The sequence below is a fragment of the Lipotes vexillifer genome, unplaced genomic scaffold, assembly GCF_000442215.2.
Source record: "Lipotes vexillifer unplaced genomic scaffold, Lipotes_vexillifer_v1.1 scaffold970, whole genome shotgun sequence".
Taxonomy (NCBI): domain Eukaryota; kingdom Metazoa; phylum Chordata; class Mammalia; order Artiodactyla; family Lipotidae; genus Lipotes; species Lipotes vexillifer.
Window position 1 is genome coordinate 1,327,193 of NW_006783115.1, and position 23,844 is coordinate 1,351,036.

General features: G+C 43.8%; 1 protein-coding gene across 3 annotated transcripts in view; it reads left to right on the forward strand.

Annotated features, from left to right (window-relative positions):
• The window catches only part of FBXO21 (F-box protein 21), a 36,205-nt gene that overhangs the window by 2,522 nt on the left and 9,839 nt on the right, over nt 1-23,844 (forward strand). The window contains exons 3-10 of one of the 3 annotated variants that reach the window (XM_007455855.1): nt 684-778; nt 7,247-7,368; nt 10,274-10,420; nt 10,721-10,857; nt 11,836-11,972; nt 15,584-15,763; nt 16,847-16,979; nt 17,479-18,136. In XM_007455855.1, coding sequence (XP_007455917.1) covers nt 684-778; nt 7,247-7,368; nt 10,274-10,420; nt 10,721-10,857; nt 11,836-11,972; nt 15,584-15,763; nt 16,847-16,979; nt 17,479-17,655 — 1,128 coding nt within the window. In that variant the 3' untranslated portion in view covers nt 17,656-18,136. Of the gene's footprint in view, nt 1-683; nt 779-7,246; nt 7,369-10,273; nt 10,421-10,720; nt 10,858-11,835; nt 11,973-15,583; nt 15,764-16,846; nt 16,980-17,478; nt 18,137-23,611; nt 23,824-23,844 lie in introns of those variants that run through there. The other 2 variants (XM_007455854.1, XM_007455853.1) reach the window with 2 other exon arrangements.

Genomic DNA, 23,844 nt, shown 5'->3' on the forward strand with positions numbered 1-23,844 from the left:
CAGCTCCCTGTTTCCCTGTACCTCTGCTTGATTAGAAGCGTGTCAAGGACTTTGAACATAACAGGAGTATACTTAGGATTGGTCTGTGGGTGGATGATTACTTTGGCTCAGGACCCTTGTATTCCTGTGTTCTCAACATGCACACAGGTTGACAAGAATTTCCTGGCTACTTTCAAAAAGAAAAGTGGGAGAAGTAATAGAATTTTAAACCAAGGGGATCTTAAAGCTCATTGGTACCACCACCTCAATTTACAGAGGAGAAACATGCCCAGTCGGTTAAGAGTTGCCCAAAGCACTGGACTTCTCTCTCTGGCCCTACACTCCTAGTTGAATACAATGTAGACTGCACAGAATAGTTATTGTGAATTCGGAGATTTTTGTATTTCTAGTCCTCATTTCAGAGCTATTTTTCTTCACATTTCCGATGTGAGTTACCACTTTCAGAAATTCCAGTCTTTGAAAATATAATTCATTTACAACTAACAATTATGATCTGAACAAATTATTGTTACTCCACATGTGCCTTTGCACCTCTAGTGGGTGGGTGGTGCAAGATAGTGTGGGAGAGGTGTTAACCACTTCCACAGAAATGAGCAGCTTTGTTTGCAACTCAGGTTTGTGTGTGAGAGTGACAACAACATTATTACTCGTTACTGAGGCCTCTTTGTGTCTCTTCTTCATAGGTCCCTTGTAACGGTTTTAGTGACATTGAGAATCTTGAGGGACCAGAGATATTTTTTGAGGATGAACTGGTGTGTATCCTAAATATGGAAGGAAGGTAAGCTGTAGATTTATCAGGGATTTTGTTAGTTTGTTTGTGTGTTTTAATAATAACCCCAGAATTAATTGCTGTAATTTGTATGTGACTGAACTGTGGTACATATATTTCCAAATATTTCATGTTACATTCATGTTGCCATAGTTATATTTTTGAAAAATTCCGTGTATATAAGGTAAATACACCAAGACAATTGATATTTAAAGAAATGGTGCAAAAATCCTTTTGGGAGAATTAATATTTAGTCCTCCTGTGGGTCAAATACTGTGCTCTGGGTACTTGTATCTGTATATCATTTGGGTAATACAGATTATCGTTTCTTTGTTGTCATCTCTTCATCTACTACCGCCAAATTTGCCTGTCATGAGTGGAATTTAAAAAATTTTTAAAATTTCTTACGTATGTCTTAATGTAATGGATAATTTTTTTTTTTTTTTTTTACAATTTCTGAATTCTGGTAAGCAGTAATCTTACTTTGGCGATGAACATTATAGATATTTGGTTGAGCCTTTTTTCTCTCCCGATTAAGAAGAATCCATTCTCTCTTGGTTGTTGCTTAAATTTTTTTATGCCTTATATTTTCTGCTGTGAAGGTTAATTTCCAGTTTACCTGAAAGATGACTTGGCTTCCAGCTTAACTGGAAAAAGTTAAGCTTAACCTACGAAAAAGATTTTCTGCTCTAAAAGTTCTAGAAACTTTACTAGTGATGGAAGATAAGAGTGCTAGTTTAACATCTTCCTTAAGAGAGATTATTGTGAAATGTCTCACAAACAGGGAGCAAGACATTTTTCTTGTTTTCAAGGGGGTTTAGGAGAGAGAAATATCTATCAGTGGAACAGCTGTGGGGAGAGGTAAGATGTGTCACTATTCTAGGCCTTGGATGAGTTCTGATGCAGAGGTCATTTTTCTGTTTCTATTTTGGTTTATCTATAAATGAATTGAAGTGTGATCTAATAGTCAGTATTGTGCAGCCTTAAAAATAAAAGTCGACCTGGCTTTTTTACATACATACACATAAACTTTTAAATACATAAATATTATACGTACTCAGTTTATTGGTTGTTTGGGGTTTGGTTTGATGTTTAGTGCAGACTTTTATTTTTTTTCTTATTTATGTTGTTTTTTTCCTTCCTTCTCCCTCCGTTTGCACTGCCCTTCCCAGCCCCCACTCCCGTAATTTATGATGACAACCTAGGTTGTATGCTTCCATGCTAATATGATATACATGCGGATGGAGGGGGATCATCACTTTACAAAACTGAGATCAAATAATAGGTACTTTTCAATATCTTTTTTTCCTCATTCAACATTGCCCCGTGGAAATCTATCCTAATCAACGGTAAAAATCAAATTCACTTTTGTTAATGGCTGCATACTGTTTTGTAGTATATACCATAACTTATTTAATCATCCCCCATTAATGGGTGACCACTTTCTTCTCCATTCTGTTACTATGGAGGGTGGTGTTCCTAGTGCTTTCATTTCTGAGTATTAGATTCCCGGGGATGGGTTTCCTAGGTCAGACTATAGAATGTTGTTTGAAAAACATAAGAGATAACATGTCCTTGAATAAGAAGACTTACCATCATGAAAATGTTGATTCTTCCAAAATTAATACATAAACTTAGTGCTGTTCCAGTTAGGATCCAACAAGAGTTTTGGGAGGGGAGAGTTCTGTGTGTTTTGAATGGATAGTATTGTCATAAAATACATACAGAATGGTAAATTCACAGGAGCCAGAAAAAACAATTTTTAAATAATCACAATGGGAAACTTGCATCACTAGATATTAGAACATATTATGACACTACCTGTTATCAAACAATACAATATTTGAATAAAAATAGATAGCTACATCAGTGGCAAAGGATAATTCAAATTCATGTCCCAGCATAACAGATAATTTAATATATTTAAACTCAGAGGGGAGAAGATGGGTTATTTAATGAATGGTATTGGATATAACTGAATATCCATCTGGAAGAAAGTAAAACTTGTATCATATACAAAAATTAAATTCCAAGAGATTAAACAACCTAAAATTTAAAACTGTCACAATGAAAATCCTTCAAGAAAATAGGAGACTTCATGTACAATCTGGGGATACCTCCTTAACCAAGACTGGTAATGCAAAAGCAATAAAAAAAATAAAGACAAATGATTTTGCAATTAAACAAATAGACTTGTATGACCAAAGAAACCATAAACAAAGTCAATAGAATCCTTAACATTTCTAAAAAGAAATTGAAAAATGCACAAAGGATAAGAGGACAGCATTCTCAGAAGAGCAAGTCCAAGTGGCTGGCAGTCAAGTAAAAAGACCTTTAAGTTCACTCTTCGAAGAAATGTTAAATAACGATGAAATATTGCATTTTTCCTTATCAGATTGGTAAAAAAAAAAAAAAAAAAAGACTAAATATGCACAGCCACTAAAAGTATATATCATTATAGTCTTTTTAGAAATTATCATAAGTATGTTACCCTTTGGCCTGACAAGTATTTTGAACCTAAAACGGGGTTGTTTTTTAATAATAAGGAATGCTCTCATGTTTGTAAGTATTTGGGGATGACGGTTTTCATGCAGGACCCTCTTTGTATTCATTCCTGGCACATGCTTGTTGTTTGGATATGGAAAGCATAGGAAGGAAGAAGGGTAGTTGGTGCTAAGGCACCAGTCCCCGGGTATTTAAAAACAGTTTACATTTATGGTGTTCTGTGTGGTCTTAAAAGAAGAGTGCATCCTACAAATAAAGATTTGAAGCAACATATTAAAAGGGCATACACTATATCTGGGAATATTGACCCAGAATGACCAGCACTGAGACATATTTCAGTAAAACCACTAGATTTTAAAGACAGAAAAGCCCTTTGAGGATCCAAGCAAAAAAGACAAAGCCACTTATAAGGGAGAACAAATCAGAATATCATTAAACTTTTCAACAGCAGTATTCTCTGCCAGAGAAAAAAAAGAGTAACACATTTAAGATACCCAAGGGTGGAAAATGTCAGCCAAGTATTTTTATATCCAGCCAAACTGACTTCCAAGTGTAAGGGCTGTGGAAAAACTCATCCACTTGAAAGAACTCAGGGACTTCTTAGCCCTACCTGAAAAATATGCTAGAAAATGAGCTTCAGACAACCAAAATAACTAAAGAGACCCTGATACAAGAACTAGTGGTGAACATTAAATACATATTTACTTGCAGAATTAAATCCAAGTGACAGGTGATAGGGGAGAGAGTATTGTATGTGATGGCTGTAAGCCCTGACAGTGTAGATACAACACAGCTGTCCAGAAGAAATGAGCAGAGGACGGGGGAGATTGTGAACAAAATATTTAGGTATTTTCAGGAATCATCAAGGTGATAAGAATATTGGTCTTGTTATTCTGGGGCTGGTGTGTGTGTTTGTGTGTGTGTGTGTGTGTTTATAAAAGAGGGCGAGGTAGAATAAAGCAAATGAGTGATTATGTGGTATTCTAATTCATCACTGGTATCCTGAAGAAGCAGGATTCTCCTGGAGGAAAAAAGATACAGATACGAAATAGAAGAAGGTAAAAACTGTATAGTTCTGAATTTGAATTAGATGTGTCAGTATGAATTCATGAGATATTTTATGTTTAAATACATGTAGGTGTATGTGTGTGTGTGTGTGTACACACACTTACACACTAGACTTCGTATCTGCCCACTGAAAAGGTCTAGAAACAATAACCAACCTAGTAGAAATGATCATCCCTAGCGCTCAGATTGTGGTCTTCGTACTGCTCCCCATCAAAAGCAGCCAGGGTTTTTGGAGAAACGCCTGGTTCTAGGTCCAGAGCAGGAAATGTAAAAGATGACCCTGGAAGCATCTGGGAAGCCTAGAACCAGGTAGTGAGAAAAGTAACAATATTTCATGTCAGGAGTGTTCAGGGGCCAATGTGAAGAGGCTTCCTTTGGCCAGAGATGTAGCGATTTGAGCGTCAGTGTGGACAGTGACTAGAATGGGTGGAAATACAGCAAATATGTTTAGCTCCAAGAGTTCATAATAATACTTAACAACAACTAATTGGTCACCTTTGGAGGATAACAACAACCCAAATTATTATTTTGGAAAACGATAAAGGGAAAGAAGTGAACATTTATCCTGCCTTTTCCTACATACTATGCCACCGGGGGACCAAATAGTAGATGAGGGGAAATTATTCTTTATAGAAGTATTCCAGCTACTAATTAAAAGGGATGGCTGCATTAGAACATCACCACTTTATGGCCTCTAATGAATTAACAGACCTGGGCCTTTGAGTAGCAATGGCTGCTGACATCACAGAAAGAGACAACCAAGGCATGATTGCCTCCTTAAGGAACTCACTACCGCCTATGAAGTCATCTTGCCAAGTAAATGGAATCTGAATCTGATCAAGCCTCTACGTCCAATTTACAGGAATTTAGAAGACAGAAGAACATGTTATGCTACACCATGTGGATGCAGTCAACAAATTCCAGACTATGGGAAAGTACAGGTCAAACAACCAGGTTTCTTCAACAAATAAAATACAAGGGGAAAAAAGATGAAGGGGGATCCTGTGAATTAAGAGACTTAAAAGCACGTAAACAGACTAGTCTGGAGTGTTTAGGGATACACATTTGCAAAAACTCTAGAGAAAAGCAAGGTAGTGATGACCATTGAGGTGTGGATTGTGATCATTGTCACGGTGGGGAGGAGAGGGCCCATGGGGAGCTTCTGGGGTTTCTGCAAAGTTCTGTTTCTTGGCCTAAGTGGTGGATACAAGGGTGTTTCCCTTATAATAATTCATTAGGCTATTCGTTTCATGTGATTTTCTAGATTGGTATACTTCACAACTCAAAGGTTCAAAAGCTAGTAAAACCCAGCTCTGCTCATTTTCACTTACTCCCTGAAAACTGGGGAGTCCTTTATTCATGAAGCCGGGCCAATAAGTTAATCATTGATTGTCTCCCTCCTACTTCCCATAATCCCTGTGCATATTTGGGAGATCTGATGAAGAGTTTCAGTCATTCAGCAAGTATTTATTGAGCACCTGCTGTGTGTCAGACACCATTCTAGGAGCTGAGGATACAGCAGTGAGCAACACTTAAAAAACAAAACCTTGCCTTCATGGAGCTCACACTCTAGTGGAGAAGAGAGAGGCTTAACAAAGTTAAGATATTAATTATATTAGAAAATGAGAAGTGCTATAGAGCAATATTAACCAGGGGAGAGGGTGAGGGAACGATGTGGGGGGGGGGGTACAATTTTAAATAGAATGGTGGGAGAAAGCCTTACTCAAAGCGACATTTCAGTCAAAACCTGCAAGGAGATGAGGGCACAGATTGCAGATCCCCAGGGAAGGAATGTTCTAGTCAGGAGGAATTGAGTGCTAAGGCCTAAGGTGAACTCCAGCCAGGTGTGAGGAAGGAATGGCCGGGAAACCAGCATTGCTGGCGGCTGGGCTGGGTGGGGAGGGTAATACAGGAACTGAGGGCAGACAGGTAACGGGGCGAGAGTTTAAAGGACCTTTTAGGTCATCATTAGGACTTGGGCTTTTATATACTTCGATCGAGGTGGAAAACCATTGGAGAATTTGGGGCAGAGGATTTTTGTGCTATGACTTAACATGTCACCTGGCGCCCTCTGGCTGCCATGCCGAATGTAGACTGAGGGGCAAGGATCAAAGCAGGAAGCTGCTATGATACAGACAAAAGAGGACGGTGGTTTAGATGGGTTGGACGTGCTCACATTTCTGATATATTTTGACGATAGGACTAAGAGCATAGGTGGATGGATTGAATATGGCTGTGAGAGAAAGCAAGGAGTCAAGGATGGCTCCGAGGGTGTCCTAACTGGATGGTGGAGTTGCCTTTATCTGAGATGGGCATGACTCTAGGAGGGGAAGAAAGTTAAGGTCTCATCAGATACTGAAGTGGGATGTGGTTGTAGCAGTTGGATATACAGGTGTGGAGTTTAGGGGAAAAGCCTGTTCTGGAGAATAAATTGGGGGGTGTCAGTATGGATGGTGTCTGAAACCTTGAGACCGGATGAGATGGCAGTGAGTGTAGAAGGAGAAAGGCAGCAGCCCAAGGTCTGAGTTACCCCTGGCAGGGGCTGAGCGGCCAGAAAGCTTCCAAATGCCTTTCTCCTGTCTCCTGAGACTCACCCAGCTCCCCTGACTTTTCAGGTTTCTCTTTCATTTTCTGTTAGTAAATCTGAAGCCAAATGGATAACTGTTTCTTGAATTTCAGCACGGCTAATTTAGTGTTAAATTACAAATGCCAAACCCTAAATTGTGCTGTCTGCTTCCATGATAAGTACTATATGCTTGTGAGCCAATTATACTTTTCTTGTTAAGTTGACTCTTAACGTGGTATGATTAGTGTGAAGTAAACAAAAGGATAATTGAGAATTTTAATATCTTAATTCTTATTGACTCATTGCTTGTTTGTTTGTTTATTTGTTTTTTCCTTTAGAAAAGCTTTGACCTGGAAATACTACGCCAAAAAAATTCTTTATTACCTGCGACAACAGAAAATTTTAAATAATCTTAAGGCTTTTCTTCAGCAGCCTGATGACTATGAATCATATCTTGAAGGTGAGACATCAGCATTGATGTTTTGATAGGCAGCTGAGTTGTCCTTAAGAGCAGCAGTGAAAGTGGCCCTGATGGAAAAGCAGTGGAAAAGTAAACTGTGCTACATGGGCTTCTGGAGGTTGGGTTGTATGGTCTGATCAGTTAGGTAGGCAGAACGATTAAATTCAGAGCTAAGATCTGGTCAAAATCTTTAGCTGTCAGCTAAAGAGACAGTGTTTATAAAGATGCACCATCAGGCTTCCCTGGTGGCATAGTGGTTAAGAATCCGCCTGCCAGTGCAGGAGACACGGGTTTGAGCCCTGGTCCGGGAAGATCCCACATGCTGCGGAGCAGCTAAGCCCGTGCACCACACCTACTGAGCCTGCGCTCTAGAGCCCGTGAGCCACACTACTGAAGCCCACGCGCCTACAGCCCGTGCTCTGCAACAAGGGAAGCCACCACAATGAGAAGCCTGCGCACCGCAACGAAGGGTAGTCCCCACTCGCCGCAACTAGAGAAAGCCTGTGCGCAGCAACAAAGACCCAACGCGGCCATAAATAAATAAATAAATAAATAAATTTAAAGATGCGTCATCGGTTCAAAGCATGAGGCTGACGTTTTAGCTAATGAGGTTAATTCCCTGTCTCTCTAAGCTTTGAAGCCTCATTTCAAATCAGAAATAAATGTGTCCAGTTTTGTCTCCATGTGACCTCGAGCAAATCCCTTAACCTCTCTGGTTGGAGTTTAATGAGGACAAAATGTTCTTGCACGTCAGTGAGTCTCGTTGTCCGTAATGAGAACTGAGTGGAAAGAAGTCCAGTGGACAGGCAAGATGAAGGGAAGAACTTTCTGTTCCTACTGAGTTGAGCAAGAACAAAATGTGACTTCATTTTTTAAAAACTATTTTAAATTCCTAGCATATTACACAAACACTCCCACAAATTATGGTTATGAACTACAGATATGACTCTTCCTTCACTTTCATTCCCTACTCCCAGCGACTTACCCAATTCATTGATTCTTTTTCCTTTCCAGCGTTTCTCATAGTCGTGTCTCCGTTCTGTTCTTGGTCTCACACAGGCTGTTGCCACCTCTCCCAGCAGCAGCTTTCTAAGTAATACTTACTTTCATGGGCATCACCCCCTCCTGCTCTCAGGTCAGCCAGCGTACAGTGCCAGCCTAGTCTGAAACCTAGCCTTTTCAGCACTCCATGTGAGCCTGCGACGTGGCCAGCTGATTTCCTTTTTGAAATTAAATCTCTGCCTGCTTTTAGTGCCCTCCATAATTCAGTCAGGTCTTTCCCCATCACTCTCTAAAATGTCCCATTTGCTCCAGCCAGGCCACTATCCTCACTGGCGCCATACACATACACCTGGCTTCACTTCCTCATTCGTGGTATCCGTTTTCCTTAGGATTCCCTCCTAAGGAGGGAATCCTCCTAAATCCTACTCACCCTCCAAATTCATTTCAGGTTTCCCTTGCATTAAGTTTCCCTGATAACTGCAACACTTGCAGATTTTACTGCCTCAGACCTACAGTAGCAATGGCTAGTAAACCCTATCCATCCTTTCTGTTTCCTGTGTGTGCAGGTTGTTTGTTTAATAGTCACTGTGTTTCTTGTGTTCCTTGTCCTTATGTTATGATCAGGACATACTCCAGTGTGTAGTGCAGATTCTTATTGATTGATCTTGTTGATTATACCATCCAGAAGGACATGAAGTACCTGCTTCAGTTCATTGAAATAAAATACCCTCACCACCCTGCAGTCTTCACATATGCACCCGGAGTCAAGAGGCATCTTCTGTTTATTCCACAGTCAGGAATAACTTGACAAGCTTTTATTTATGAAAACAATTACTTCTCTTTCATCTTTCAAATATTAAGTAATATAATTTTCAGCAGCTCATTCACATCAGTGCTGTGGACATTGGGTAGCTGTTGAAGGTTTTTAACTAGTTGAGTGAATAGAAATTGGCTCCAAGGTTTTGACCCTTGGTGACCAACTAGACTCATCTGATGCCGTTGACGAAGTCTAAGAAGCAGCAGTCGGATAGAACAGGCTGCGGAGCTATGCAGCATAAATCCCTTCAGCCAACAGGTGGGGGAACTGAGTCCAGAGGAGGCCCAGGAGCCATTCCCTGGCTAGTGGCAGAACTGGGGCTGATGTCCAGGTCTCTTGATACCCACTGGGGTGTAAGTAGGGGATCCAGGTCCTGAGCTGGTTTGAGACCTTGAATTTAAAGTGACTACAGCTTCCCGAGTGAAAACATCCTATAGCAGATGATCAGGTTAGCCCACTGGGTATCGGGTTAAAAAGTAACCTAAGGTGGTGAAGAGTAGTGATTTTCGAGAGACAGTATCTCTGGTGTGCTCTGTACAACTTATTAGCTGTGGGTTTCCTGAGTGTAACTCTTTCATTTCAAAGTCCAGTTATCTCCAAAGTCTATTTACTGGCTCACCTTTCAGAGGAATAATTTGTTGAAATGGTATATCTGACATTGAGGGCTTTCAACTATTTTTTTTTTTTTAAGTCTCACTGAACTGTCTTATAAGTTTTCAGAGTTGTTGGATTTTGAACTATAAGAAAATTAGGGAGAGAGAAGTAGCTTGAAAAGATCTCCTTTATGGTGTTTATTTCTCTTCCTAGTAGACTGTGGAGATGTGGCATGTAGCACACAGTTCTTTTGACTCCGTGACCTCTGAGAGAGTTTTGGTATATTAAAAAAATAATAATGAAATGTAATCTTTGTTGTAAGAATGTTGCTCCTTCTCAGTGTATTAGCAGCGGCCAGAACTGACATCTGAGATAGGAACCACATCTGGAGGAGTGGTGTAAAGAGCTGTGGCCCCAGGAGTCTGGGGTGAATGACCACTAATGAGAAAAGGTGGAAGTAAGAATTTATTCCGTAATTCTTGTTCATTTCAGGTGCAGTGTATATTGACCAGTACTGCAATCCTCTCTCCGACATCAGCCTCAGAGACATTCAGGCCCAGATTGACAGCATCGTGGAGCTTGTTTGCAAAACCCTCCGGGGCATAAATAGTCGCCACCCCAGCTTGGCCTTCAAGGCAGGTGTGGAATTGCTTTGGATCCAGCTGTATTTGCAAAAGAAAACATAGAGTAATTGATTAATTTGGGGAATTCTGCAGCGCATTCCCATTATGTCCCAAAAAATCGACTGATGATACAACCACAGGTTCACCTGGATGATGTAAAAGACCTCAAATACGTATTCTCTTTTCCACCCTGGGTTGGTAACACCTGATGTGTATTCTTAGGACATTGCCAGTGTCTGCATGTTAAAGGTTATTTGGGACACTGGTCACAACGTTATTTGTGCTTGTGTCCTCAGAGTAGGTCTCTGTATTTCAGGTGAATCCTCCATGATAATGGAAATAGAACTCCAGAGCCAGGTGCTGGATGCCATGAACTACGTCCTTTATGACCAACTGAAATTCAAGGGGAACCGAATGGATTACTATAATGCCCTAAACTTATATATGCACCAGGTAAATGTGTGTATAATAGAAAATATAATTATATATATATATATATATTAAGCTTATCTCTGATAAACTGTACAGTTATTGAGGGCAAGTAATAGATTTTGTTCATCTCTCAATGCCCAGTGGAAGTCATTTTTGCCTCTACTGTGAGGATATTGCTGGGGCTTTTACCTACTTCATCACAGAGCGTCCTCTGAAAACCCTTGAGGTAAATTCCTGACTAGAAATAGGACTTCTCTGACTCAGTGTGGTCAGTTGGCATCTTGTGAACACTAAACTATGAAACTAACCAGGTCTTCCTTTTTGCACTGCCTTCCAGGGAGACTGGAGGAAATACGTGACCAGCTACGTCACTGATGCTTGTTTTTTATTTGCTCCCTACTTGTCTCCGTTTTCGTATCTGTTCTGTTGCTCTCTGTGAGACTTGTATTTTCTTTTGTCATGTCTTAACACACGTTATTTGAAGTGGCCTTACGTTCTCCCTAGAAGCAGGAGGGCCTAAATCACAGGTCTGCACTTCTTCTGTGAAGGGCCAGACGGTGATTCTCCTTGGCTCTGCAGGCCACGCGCCCTCTGTCCTGACCACTCGGTTCTGCCGTGGTCGAGCGAAAGAAGGCACAAACCATACAGAAACAAAGGCATGTGGCTGTGTTCCAGTAAAACGTTGTATGTGGACATGGACATGTGAATTTCATATAGTTTTCATGTTTCACGAAATAGTATTCTTTTGACCTTTTTAAACATTAAGAAACATTAAAACTCTTCTTATGCAAGCCATCCAAAAACAGTTGGTGGGCCCGATTTGGCCCATGGACTGTAGTCCGAGGGCCCTGATCTAAGTAAATGAAATATTCATCCACTTAAGCCTGAAAACCTGTCCTCTCACCTGATGCACAGTAGGTGACCACTGAGAAGGTGTGGGGAAGGGGTGAGAAGGTGTGGTTCATCTCTGTGAAGCTAAAGCCTTCTTTTCTCTGCTAGGTTTTAATCCGCAGAACTGGAATCCCAATCAGCATGTCTCTTCTCTACCTGACGATTGCCCGGCAGTTGGGGGTCCCACTGGAGCCTGTCAACTTCCCCAGTCACTTCTTATTAAGGTGGTGCCAAGGTGCAGAAGGGTGAGCCATCCGTGACACATCGTGATTGCCCTGAGGATTCATTTCCACTGTGCTGAGAGGAGATGTAACAACAGAGGTTAAAAGGGGGCCTAGGGTGGTGATGGAACTGGTTTGCTCTTGACTGTATCCACGTCCGTAATCTGCTCGTGGGAGAAGTGCACTCTGGATCTTTGTCTTATTTCTCAGAACTGCATGTGAATCTCCAGTTATCTCAGAGAAAACATTTAATTTTAAAGAACAGGACTAAGAGTTCAGGATCTTATGTGAATCTCAGAGTCCCTTTGTTCCGAAGCAAATCAGTACAAAGAGTTCTTAAAGAAACTGTTACTTCCCAGTCTTCCGTAAAATCTCCCCCCAGAACAGAGGGAAGGAGGGAGGGAGAAGCAGGGGAGAGGGAACTGGGCCTAAGTTCTTCATCCATGTGCAAAAGCAAATATTCAAGTTCTCAGCAGTGGCACTCCTTTTAGGCAAGGTTGGTGACCTGATGTGCATTTTGCAGACCAGGTTAATGAGTTCTGTTTTGTTCTCTTGTTTGAGACCTGGTGTCCTATTGGACATAAAGCTCCTTTTCAGCTATAGTCTAGAGAGACGGGTCTCTTTAAAAGTGCCATCTAGAGGGAAAAGAAAGATAGTTATTTAATTACATCCTGTTACTTCAAATTACTTCTTAATGACTGGCTGTGGTACTGTTTGGTGAAGTGATGAGTGGAATGATAGAAAGTAGCTGAGCTTTGAAGTTTGAATTTAGACCTCGGTTTCCTCTGAGCCTCAGTTTCTTCCTGTGTAAAATGGGGCTAATGTTTTTCATAAAGTGGTTTGGAGGGTTAAATGAGAGAACCCAGTGCTTTACACACCTGGTGGAATTTCTCATGCTGGTCTCTATATTTCCACCTCCGGGTTTAGGAAATAAACCTTGTCTGTAAGTTGGCGGCTCCACGGTATTCTTCCTTATCCCTTTCCCTCCTCTTCTCTCCAGAGGAGAGGTTAGTTTGAAAGTATTTGTTATTTCCATGCAAATTTTAATATTTCATTACATGTGTATGTTTCCTTGAATAGCGAGTACAGGCTTCCCTTGTTTCCCAGATATAATCTGTTCCTTAAAGTGTATTGGATGGTTTCTCTTTTGGATAGCAGGCACCCATTTTCCATTATTTTAAATGAGAAAAGTGCTTTTTCAGCTCATTCCCTCTCCCTGAAAAACCCAACCAATTTCCCCAAATATCTCTAAAATATTCTTAAATGCTTATATAATGGTCCACCAAGGATTTCTGCATGATATAAAGCATTTAAAACACCATTTACCATGTTACTTACCACAGTGACCTATTGCTGGGCACATTTGTGTGTGGTAACAGGATTGTTTTTCCTTCTTTAGGCTACAGTGAGCATACACCACAATGCAGATGAACAATGAAGTGGTTTATTAGCACCCCAAGCACCTGGCAGACACAAACACTGAGACCCATAAAGGGCTGGCCCGCTGGGGAGAGGCCGGGAGGGTGGCGGGAGAGCGCACAGCTGCTGGGCTGCAGGCCCTTTGCGTCCTGACTGGACTGCTCCTCGGGCCTGTGGTCTCTGTGTCTGCACCAAGACCATAGTGTCGCGTTGACCGTGGCTTTATCGTTAGTCCTAATGACTAGTAGGGCGAGGCCCCCACGGAGTCCTTTAGAATTGCCCTGGCTCCTCTTAGCCTGGTGTCCACGTGCAGCTTTAGAATCCATTTGTCAGGCACCTCGAAGCTCTGGTATGGTAGCTGGGCCCAGAGCTCCTCTGGATGCGTGGATTCACGTGAGGAGTGTGGCCTGCTTGCGTTTCCCTGCTCAGTCTGTCTGTCTGTAAACACATCTCCTTCCACGTTTAAGTCATCTTTAGTGTCCTTAAAAAGATTTTATTGTTTTCTACATCCAGCTCTTTGATATCTTGCTAGATGTATTCCTGGGTACCTTAACTTTTTGTTGCTATTGTAAATGGTAATGTTTAAATTACGCTGTCTGTGTACTGGTGGTGTACAGGGGCATGGTTGATGACTTAGATCTGGGTCTGATTATCAGCACCTCTGCTGGATCAATTATTAGTGCTAATAATTTGCTAGGTCTTTCAACTTTTCTATGTGGACCGTCATATTGTCTGAATTGCGACAGTTTTATTTCTTCTTTTTTTCCCCAGCTGTTGTATGTTTGTGTCTCTTTTACTTATTCTGCTGGCTAGGTCCTCTTGTAAACAGTGAATAGAAACAGTGATAGCAGGCACTCTGCCTTGGGTATGACTTTAAAATTTCATCTCAAGCGTGATGTTTGGGAGCAGTACCTTTCATTGAGATGATCAAAGCTGCCTTCTAAAGTTGTAATTTGGGACTTCCCTGGCGGTCCAGTGGTTAGGACTCCACGCTTCCACTGCAGGGGGCACGGGTTCCATCCCTGGTCGGGGAACTAAGAGCCTGCATGCCGCATGGTGTGGTTAAAAAAAAAAAGGAAAAAAAAGTAATAAAGTCGTAATTTGCTAAGAGTTTTATTAATAACTAGGATTTTTTCCCCCAGAATTTCTTTTCTGTGTCTACAGATAGGATGTGGTTTTTCTCTTTCAGTCTGCATGTGGTAAAATTTTTTAGCATTCAATCCTCCTTTCATTCTTAAGGAACATCTAACTTACTCATATGGATTTTTATAATACATTGCTGTGTTTGATTTGCTCATATTTTATTTAGAATTTTTGCCTATAAACTTGTGTGCATTTGTGTGGTTCTCCTAGACCCAAAAAAAGGGTTGAAGAGCATTCCTTATTTCTGGAACAATTATATATGTCTTGCTAAAGGCAGGCTATTAATACGACTCAAAGAAGAAATCTGACTGGGCTTTTTAGCTGCTGAAGAGAAAGTCTCTATCAAAGTGAAACAGTTGCTCAAAGAAAAAAAACACAGCTATCCCTGAAACAAAGTCCCACCTCAATCCCTCAGGAGTCCTCGTAGGGTGAATGCAGTATCGTTAGAGGTCCTAAGGTGAGAACCTGCTTACGTGACCGCCTACCGGCCCGGCTCGGCATGGGCCACCCCCATGTGCGAGAGCTCGGGTCGTGGAGGGCGGTTCCATGGGAGGAGTGGGAGGTGGAGGCCAGGGACACAGCTCTCTGGGGTCTGGAGCAGGGTCCCAGCCTGAGCCTCCCGAGCGCATCTGCAGAGCTGAGGCCAGAATCCTTGTGGCCCCAGGCCCCATAACTGTCATCACAGCCTCAAGGGGCCCGGGATCCGCAGACGTTAACTGCTGCTACTCTGTGAAATTAATAGACTGGCTCAGGCATTCCAGAAATATTTCTCTCAACCAGACTTCTGATAGATAGGCCTGGCAGTGAGTTTTAGAGTTAATCTCTCTAAAAAACTATATTAAATGGCATAAACCAGCGCTATTTCTCAAGTATCAGTGTACTGCAATCTTAATACAGCAGAGCGTGTATAGAGGTCAGATTTCAGACTTTGGGCAAGGCCTTGATATTTTCAGCAGAAATGCCACTGTGTTAACATTCATTCTCTGATTTGAGCTACTTATTACGGGGTTTTAAATATTGACTTGTTCAGCTCTAATCTGAGATACGACTCACTGCGTGTGCTCTTTGGATAGGGCAACCCTGGACATCTTTGACTACATCTACATAGATGCTTTTGGGAAAGGCAAGCAGCTGACAGTGAAAGAATGTGAATACCTGATCGGCCAGCATGTGACTGCAGCGCTGTATGGGGTGGTGAATGTAAAGAAGGTGTTACAGCGAATGGTGGGAAACCTTTTAAGCCTGGGAAAGCGGTAAGGTTTTCTTGGTTTTCCAGTACTTCCGCGGCGTGTGCGTCTTTGGAGGTGCAAATTACCTTACAGAGAATTTAATTTAATGAGACTACCTGTGATACAGAGAAGCAGCGGATGCTTTGTGGCACAGCTGGGACAGCTGCAGCTATCTACCCACCATGGGAAAAAACTGGTTCCCATGATGTAATGCTATCCAGACTTAGGATGTGCTGAGTGACTTTTCTTTGAGATCTTTGCAGTGGACTTGGGCGAGTTCTCTTTTATAAATGCTGAAAGCATTCTCCAGTAACAAGAATATTTTAGACTGGCAACAATGATTTTTCACCTCCTAGTGCTTTGCTGTCTTTTAATTTATACCTTTCTATCACTTAGGTAAGAGGACAAACAAAAATATGAAAGAATCTTGCTTCTGAGTCCAAGGAAAATTGTCTTACAGGGAAAATAGAAATTTATAGATTGGAGTATTAGTTTTCTGCCTAATGGCAGAATTTTTTTTTAAATAAACTTTATTTTTTTAAGAACAGTTTTAGGTTCACAGCAAAACTGAGCAGCAAGTACAGAGAGTTCCCGTTTACTCCCTGCCTCTGGACACACACAGCCTCCCTCATTTCAACAACCCCCCTCCCGGGAGCAGGGTGTTTGTTACAGTTGATGAACCTACCTTGGCACTGTCATTATCACTCCAAGTCCATAGTTTACATTGGGTTTGCTGTTGATGGTGTACATTCTGTGGATTTTGACAAGCATGTAATGACGTGTACCCACCACTGTAGTGTCATCCAGAAGAGTTTCACTGACCTAATAGTCCTCCACCTATTCAGAGTCCATTTTTAATTTATGTACAGTGTTATCAAGGTGACTCTGAAAGGAAAACGGTTACAATTTTAACTTAGTGGAGTACGAAATTTCTATTTCCTGTGTATCTTTTTTTGTTAAGAGTGTTGTAACTTTGCTGAAGAGAGGAAGTATCAGAATCAGAGAACGTGTGGGATTTGTGTCCATTACTTTTAAGATCTGGGCCTTGAAAAAGAGGGTCTTAGCTCGGAAGCAAACAGGATAAAACACAGATTTCTTTCCCCACAGGGAAGGCATCGACCAGTCGTACCAGCTCCTGAGGGACTCCCTGGATCTGTACCTGGCGATGTACCCGGACCAGGTGCAGCTCCTCCTCCTCCAAGCCAGGCTCTACTTCCACCTGGGCATCTGGCCAGAGAAGGTAATTATTTTACTTTGATGCTTTGCACCTGCCTTAGAGAGGGAACTCCTAGCTGAAAGGCAGCGCTTACAAGTTTATCCTTGTATTAACCTGGAGGATAAACACAGATTTATTCACAGTCTCCTGGTGTTGACCCATCGATTTAACTTTTTGTCTCCTTTTATTCTACTAAAAATTAGTTATCCTGCCAGGAATTGCCCATTCTCTCTGTGATCAGTGCCTTAAACTCCCAGAACCACAAGGCCTCGGCCCTATCTCTCACCCACTGGTGCCCCAAAGATGTATTTTCCCCAAGCCACCCTTCTCAAGGGGAAGCAGAAGTTTCCATATTCATCCTCCAGCTGTGCTGTTAGCAACTAAATTGACCATATGTAAATAGCCCTGCATGGCATAGGAAAGTGAGATCTTAGATGTGTTCAGGTCCAGCTGCTGGATGCTTTTAGGACTGCTTATGCCTTTGGAAACTGTTGGGTTTTACTGTTCCACTTGGCTCTCTCAGGTTTGTGACACCCCCTTTGGCCAGCAGGAAGCCCTGTCAGAGGCCACCATGTTTGGGGTCAGCACCACTCCTCAAGAGCTGCAGGTGCGGCACATGTATGCTTCCAGCCATGCAGCACGGTGCAGGAGCAGCTGCCCGCCCCCATCATGCCCTTGCTTGGCCATGGGAATATGTTAATAGTCCACTTTGTTTAGACAGCCCGGTGAGAGACTTGAATTCTAAGCTCTCACAGGAACATCACCATAAAATCATCAGCCCTGTCACTAGAGAGTGGTAAAATCTTCCTTGAGAAAGTAAATAACCTCAATGACTCACCGTTGCTTAGATTTACATTGCCTCATTGATTCACAGTGTCAGAGATCTACCGTAGTTCTAGGAAAGGATGCGTCAGTAGGAAAATCCCTGAGCCCCTGTCTTCAGATGTCATCTACAGCCCAGGCAGCGGCTGTCCTCCCAGGACACCCATGTGATGCGATAGAAGAGTTACTGGAACACTAGGCTGTCTACCAAGGTCACCACCTGCTTCCCACGACCTTGTCCAGAATTGAATAGTTTACTTTTATTTTTTACTTGACTTATTTTTGATACCAGGATATACGTAACTAATTTCCTTTCACTTTTTACCCTACATTAGTTCAGGAATTTCATGATAATTTGTAAAATGCACGGTTCCTCATAAGTAGATTCTGTACTTAAATTACACATCAGCCTTAGAAGGAGTAGGGTTGACATCGCCTTTGGGAGGAACGTCTGTAGAAGCCCTGCCATCCTTCCCTTTGATGACAGGCTCAGTTTAGGGCTCCTGTGCTGCCTCTGGGGGAATTTCCTTGGTATCCTCCTCAGATGGTCAGGATTGCCTTCCTTCCAAGCAGATGTCACTGGAACAAGTTCCAGAATTGTCACACGCAGAACATTTTTCCCCATGATGACCATTCATGGGCTGCTGGGGTCGGGCACCTAGACGCTCCCTGCGTCTAAGCTCAGGAAGGGAAAGTGGCTCCTTCGCCATGTGTGGCAACTGTCTCGCCTCCATGAACTGTGCTATAACTGCAGGGGGGACCCCTTGACAGCGGAGGAGAGCTGGGCCCGAAGTGAGGAAGGCCCCGGGGGCTGCGGAAGCAGTTAGAAAAGGGTCCTTTCCGGGGAAAGGGCTTGAGGTGGCCCTAGAAGGCCGGGGAGCGATTTCAGAGCACAGGGAAGTAGGTTCCTCCCGTGGTGGGGACGGCTGGGAGAGCTCAGTGCTGCACACCTCCAGTACCTTCTGCCAGCCCTTTGGGGTGGCTACTTTTGTTTTGTTTTGCTTTTTGCCCTTTTACAAACAATGAAACCGAGGCACCGAGAAAAGTTAAGTAGTTTGCCAGGGTCTCCTGCACAGAAGTTGATGGCATCAGGCGTTCAGATTCACAGCCCACCCACACGCTTCACCCCTGTGGACCAGGGCCAAGGCGAGATTGTTTCTGAAGAAGCCAACGGAAGGGCATTTTCTCCTGCTGCTAAACCTACATCCTTGTTCCGATCCGTAGTTATCCCGTCCCTCCATTTTCCACATTCGCTCCCTGTTTCTGCTTCTGCTGTCAGCATTAAACATACTCAGGTCTCCCTCATCTTTGAAAAAAGAGAAGGAGAAGCCTCCGACGACAGCCTCTGGCTTTGCCCGTGGCTCCACCTTACCTCTCTGCTCCCAGCCTGGTCAGGATCCTTGTGATGGCCTCCCCCTCGCCTCCCCCGCACTGCGCAGAGCATGGGGCTCCATTCCCACCCCTCCCCCACGTGAACTGGAAGCCCATGACGCTTTCTTGCTAAACCTTTCTCTTTGTTGCCAAATCCAGTGGACACTTGTCTTTCCTTATCTTTCTTGATCACTTGGAAGTCATCCCCCCGCTCAAAACACTCTCTGTTCCTTTGATTCTGGTCCCCTCTTCCCAGGCTCTCGCTAGTTGCTGTCCTCTGTCTCTCCCTTTAAGGCTCTACACTGTGGGGCAGTTTCTAGACTTCTTTCTACTGTGCACAGTTCCCCTCAGTGATCTCACCAGGTCTCCTTACCTCAGTTACCGTCTGTAGGTCAGCGGCTCCCGAATCTCTGATCTCCTGCCTCTGAAACCCCTCCCTGCCCCTCTGCACCGTGACGGCCCTGAGCTCGCCCTTCCACAAAGCTTGTGCGGAGTGTCTCGCAGCTGCTTAACCATCCTTCTGCACGAGACTGTGCTCTTAAAGGTCAGGGACCATGTCTTGTTCTTTACTGTAGCTATTCCCCTTGCTCTCAACACAATTCCTGCCACCCAGTAGATACAACATTTTATTTGAATGAATGATTAAGAAATGACAGAAATTCATTAGCTGTGAACGAGGAAGGAGGCTCGAAGAGAATATCCCAATTTTCCAATAAGGGTGGCCACTTTAAAAGTTGAAGTGCGTGGGGAACTGACCTGTTTCGGGGTAGGAGACAGTGTTCCGTCTGGGATATGCTGAGTTTGATTGGCATGACCTGGAGCCATGGAGTACCACGCTTGGTGGGCGCTCTTGGCATCAGCATCTAGTAGCTGAAGTCCCAAAAGTAGAAGAGCCCACAGAAGTGGACGTCCAGAGGTTGGAGCCAAGAGCTTCAGAGAGATGTCGGGGGAAACCTGCAGTTAAGAGGACAGAGCAGGGTCCGCAAACTCTGGCCCCTGGGCCCAGAGCCGCCTGGCTTTGTGAATACGTTTTGTCAGCACACAGCCGTGTCCATTTGTCTGCGGACTGTCTCTGGCTGCTTTTCAGCCACAGCGGCAGAGGGGAGTAGTTGAGTCAGAGCCCACAAAGCCTAAAATATTTACTTTCGGGCCCTTTACAGAACAAGTTGCCAGTCATGTGCAACAGACACCCCTGTTCCAAGATCTCTACTCTGGAGGTTGTGGGCTCCTGGATTCCAGGCCTAGGCATTTAGCTGTAGACGTCATGGTGCCCCACGGTCAGCACGGCTTTTGGAAACACACTGGGCACATCTCATGGTGTCTTCTCCATTTCTGCCCTCTCCCTTCACCCTGTCAGCCACACACCAAGGGAAGGACGGGAGTAATCATCCCTGAACCTTATCTCCCCCTCTGATACTCTGAGTTCAAGACTTCCTTTATGCTTTGAAGATTCCACGTTATGTTTCTTTCACTTATCTGGTGGGAAGGGGCTGCCAGGAACAAAGGGGAAGCTGTGTCTATAGAAAAGTTGTCAGCAGTAACTAGTTGGAACTGCAGAGGGGAACGCAAGAAGCTTACTGTGAAATCACATGCTTTTAGCTACAAGGGACGACTGTTGTTAGTGTCCCCTACATTACAAGGCCACTGCAGGGGTGGCAAGTGGATGGGATTGGCTCCTGGCTGGTACTGGTTGAAGCTGGGTCTGCTACTTGGGGTTATACCACTCTGTCCATTTTTTATGTGTTTGAAAATTTTCCTAACAGTCAATTAAAATACTCCTCTTCCTGCTTTGATGTGAAGGTGACTGAGACCTGGGGTTGCGAGTCAGCCCCTGGGTCCGCATCCTCACTGCACATCTTCATAACCCCATGACCTCAGGCAAGTTGCTTAACTAGTGTGGAGGGCTTTAACTGAATAAGGGATGTGGTTTTCGGTAAAATATTTTCTAGTCAGATTAAGTCTAAGAGGGAGGATGCTGATTTTTGGCTTATGATAGGTTTAGGTAGGGAGGTAAACGGTGCATGATAGTGGGGATATACCCTAAAAGCCTAGAAAACTTGAGGGTATTTGAGGGGTAAATAAATTTTAAGTCTCGTGCGTTAAGGTTAATTTCAAGTGCTAGTACAAAGCCCAGGATGGTCACTGTAAAGGCAGTTAATTTTAGGTATGGGGGCGTGGTTATTAGGGGGACCATTGTTGGGTGGATGTTGTTGGAGATAATAAATCCAGCGAGAACACAGTTAGTAGGAAGCTTGATGGAGTTAATTAGGAGTGGGTTGTTTTCATTGATCAAGGTTAAGGGGGAGAAGTGAGGGGGTCCTAGCAGTGTGCAGAAGGGGATGCGAGCACTTGGGACGGCTGGGAGGGGGGTGGCGACTGGAGTTACTAGCAGGGCTCAGGCGGTGGTATGAGATGTGTTAGCAGCTTCGGTGATCAGGCCTTTAGGAGCCAGTGAGGAAAGGCATTCCTGAGGTTGCCCTAGTAGTGTGGAGAAGATAATGTGAGCACTATAGACAGCTGTGAGGGAGGTGGCAACTAGCGTTATTCGCAGGGCTCAGGCGTTGGTACAAGACGCGTTAGCAGTTTCGATGATCGGGTCTCTAGAATAGAAGCCGGTGAGGAAAGGCATTCCTGTCAGTGCTAAACTTCCAATAATAAGGGCTGTTGTGGTGAAAGGTATAGCTTTGAATAGGCCTCCTGTTTTTCGAATATCTTGTTCGTTGTTCAGGCTGTGAATAATAGATCCGGAGCATATGAATAGTATGGCCTTAAAAAAAGCATGTGTGAACATGTGCAAGAATGCTATATGGGGTCGGTTGATACCAACTGTTACCATTATTAGGCCTAATTGGCTGGAAGTGGAGAATGCGACAATTGTTTTAATGTCGTTTTGGGTGAGGGCACATATTGCTGTGAATAGGGTGGTAAGGGCTCCTAAGCATAGTGCTACTGTTTGAATAAGTTGATTGTTTTCTGTTAAAGGGTAAAATCGAATAAGCAAGAAGATACCTGCCACGGCTACTGTGCTTGAGTGGAGTAAGGCTGAGACAGGAGCAGGACCTTCTATTGCTGAGGGGGGGGTCAAGGGTGATGAAGTCCAGAATGAGCAGATTTTCCGGCTGCAGCTAGTACGAGTCTTTCAAGGGGGAGATTTGAGTGATTTAAGTCGAGTATAAAAATTTGTTGCAGGTCTCATGTGTTTAGGTTAAATAGGAATCATGCTATTGATGTAAATCCAATGTCCTGATGCGGTTATATAGGATGGCCTGGAGAGCGGCTCTGCTTGCGTCTGATTCCTCTTGAAATTGGCAGTGACTGGACGGCTGACCTTCAAGTTGGGAGGATTAAATGAAGTAAAAAATGTGACAGGCTTGGCACAGTGACCAGCAGAGAATAAGTATTCAGTAAATATTGAGATCCTGCAAATCTCATTCTGGAAGACAAGATTGGGTTTTGAAATAATATGTTACATGGCATAAAGCTGTAGTTTTCACGACACTTTTATAGGCTCACAGTGTATCAGGAAATAGGGCAGTTACTAATCATTATTTGATAAGTGAATAAATTAATTCAAGGGTAAAAACAGCAAGTTTGACTGATCCGGGGCTAGAGTCCCGGCTGCTCTGTCTGCTCAGCATCCGTAAGTGGGAGGAGACCCGTGCCACAGACCCTCGGCTGAGCTGTGAGCGAGCGGGGCTTGCTAATTGTTCACGTGTGTTAGCCTTCCTTGAACTTGTATTTTTCCGTAGAGGCAGTGGGTGCAGTAGAAAGAGCAGAGCCTTGGGGTCAGGCAGTGCTGCTCTGCCAGCTAGTCCCATAAACTGCGGGGAGACGGGGTTTCCCCCGTCCACCTGAACGCTGAATTCCACTGTGAGTTAAAGTCACTGAAGTGACCAGGAGGATTTCAGAACCCTGCCCCGCACATCTTCGTTCTTCACAGATAGCATCATAAATGAACTGTGCTGATTTGCGTCCATCACTCCAGTGCCCTCCCTGTGACCCCTTCCCCTCTCCTGCAGCACTGAGGCCAGTCTGTCACTCAGCCTCTTGACCTCGATTGAAGCAGCTTCGCATTTCTTTTTCCTCTCAATTCATGAGTGGCATGTTGAAAACGTTTCCTGTCTGTATGTAAGAAATTGAGTCCCCCCACTCACCGAGAATGTTGGAAGCTGTTAGAGTTCACCTAGTCCGACAGGCCCTCGCGTCCCCATCCTGTGCGGACCCCGGTCCCCGTGTTTCCAAAGAGTTCCTCCCGCTCACGCTGGCTGCATTTGGATGCCGGGGCCAGTCCCCAGCACGTGAAGTGACTCTGGGCGTACAGAGCGCCGACGGGGTGAGAGCCTGTGGGTAATGGAGACTCGGGCCGTCAGCCCGCCTCACCTCGCTGCCCTTCGTCAGGTTACGTAGGTCTAAATCCCTTGCCAGGAAAAAGAAAAGGCCTAAATGAAAATATTATCTCCTAGTCTTTCTGTCTTGTCTTGAAGGTGCTTGACATCCTCCAGCACATCCAAACCCTAGACCCCGGGCAGCACGGGGCGGTGGGCTATCTGGTGCAGCACACGCTGGAGCACATTGAGCGGAAGAAGGAAGAGGTGGGCGTGGAGGTGAAGCTCCGCTCCCACGAGAAGCACAGAGACGTCTGCTATGCCATTGGGCTCATTATGAAGCATAAGAGGTGAGTGCCCCGGCGCCCGCC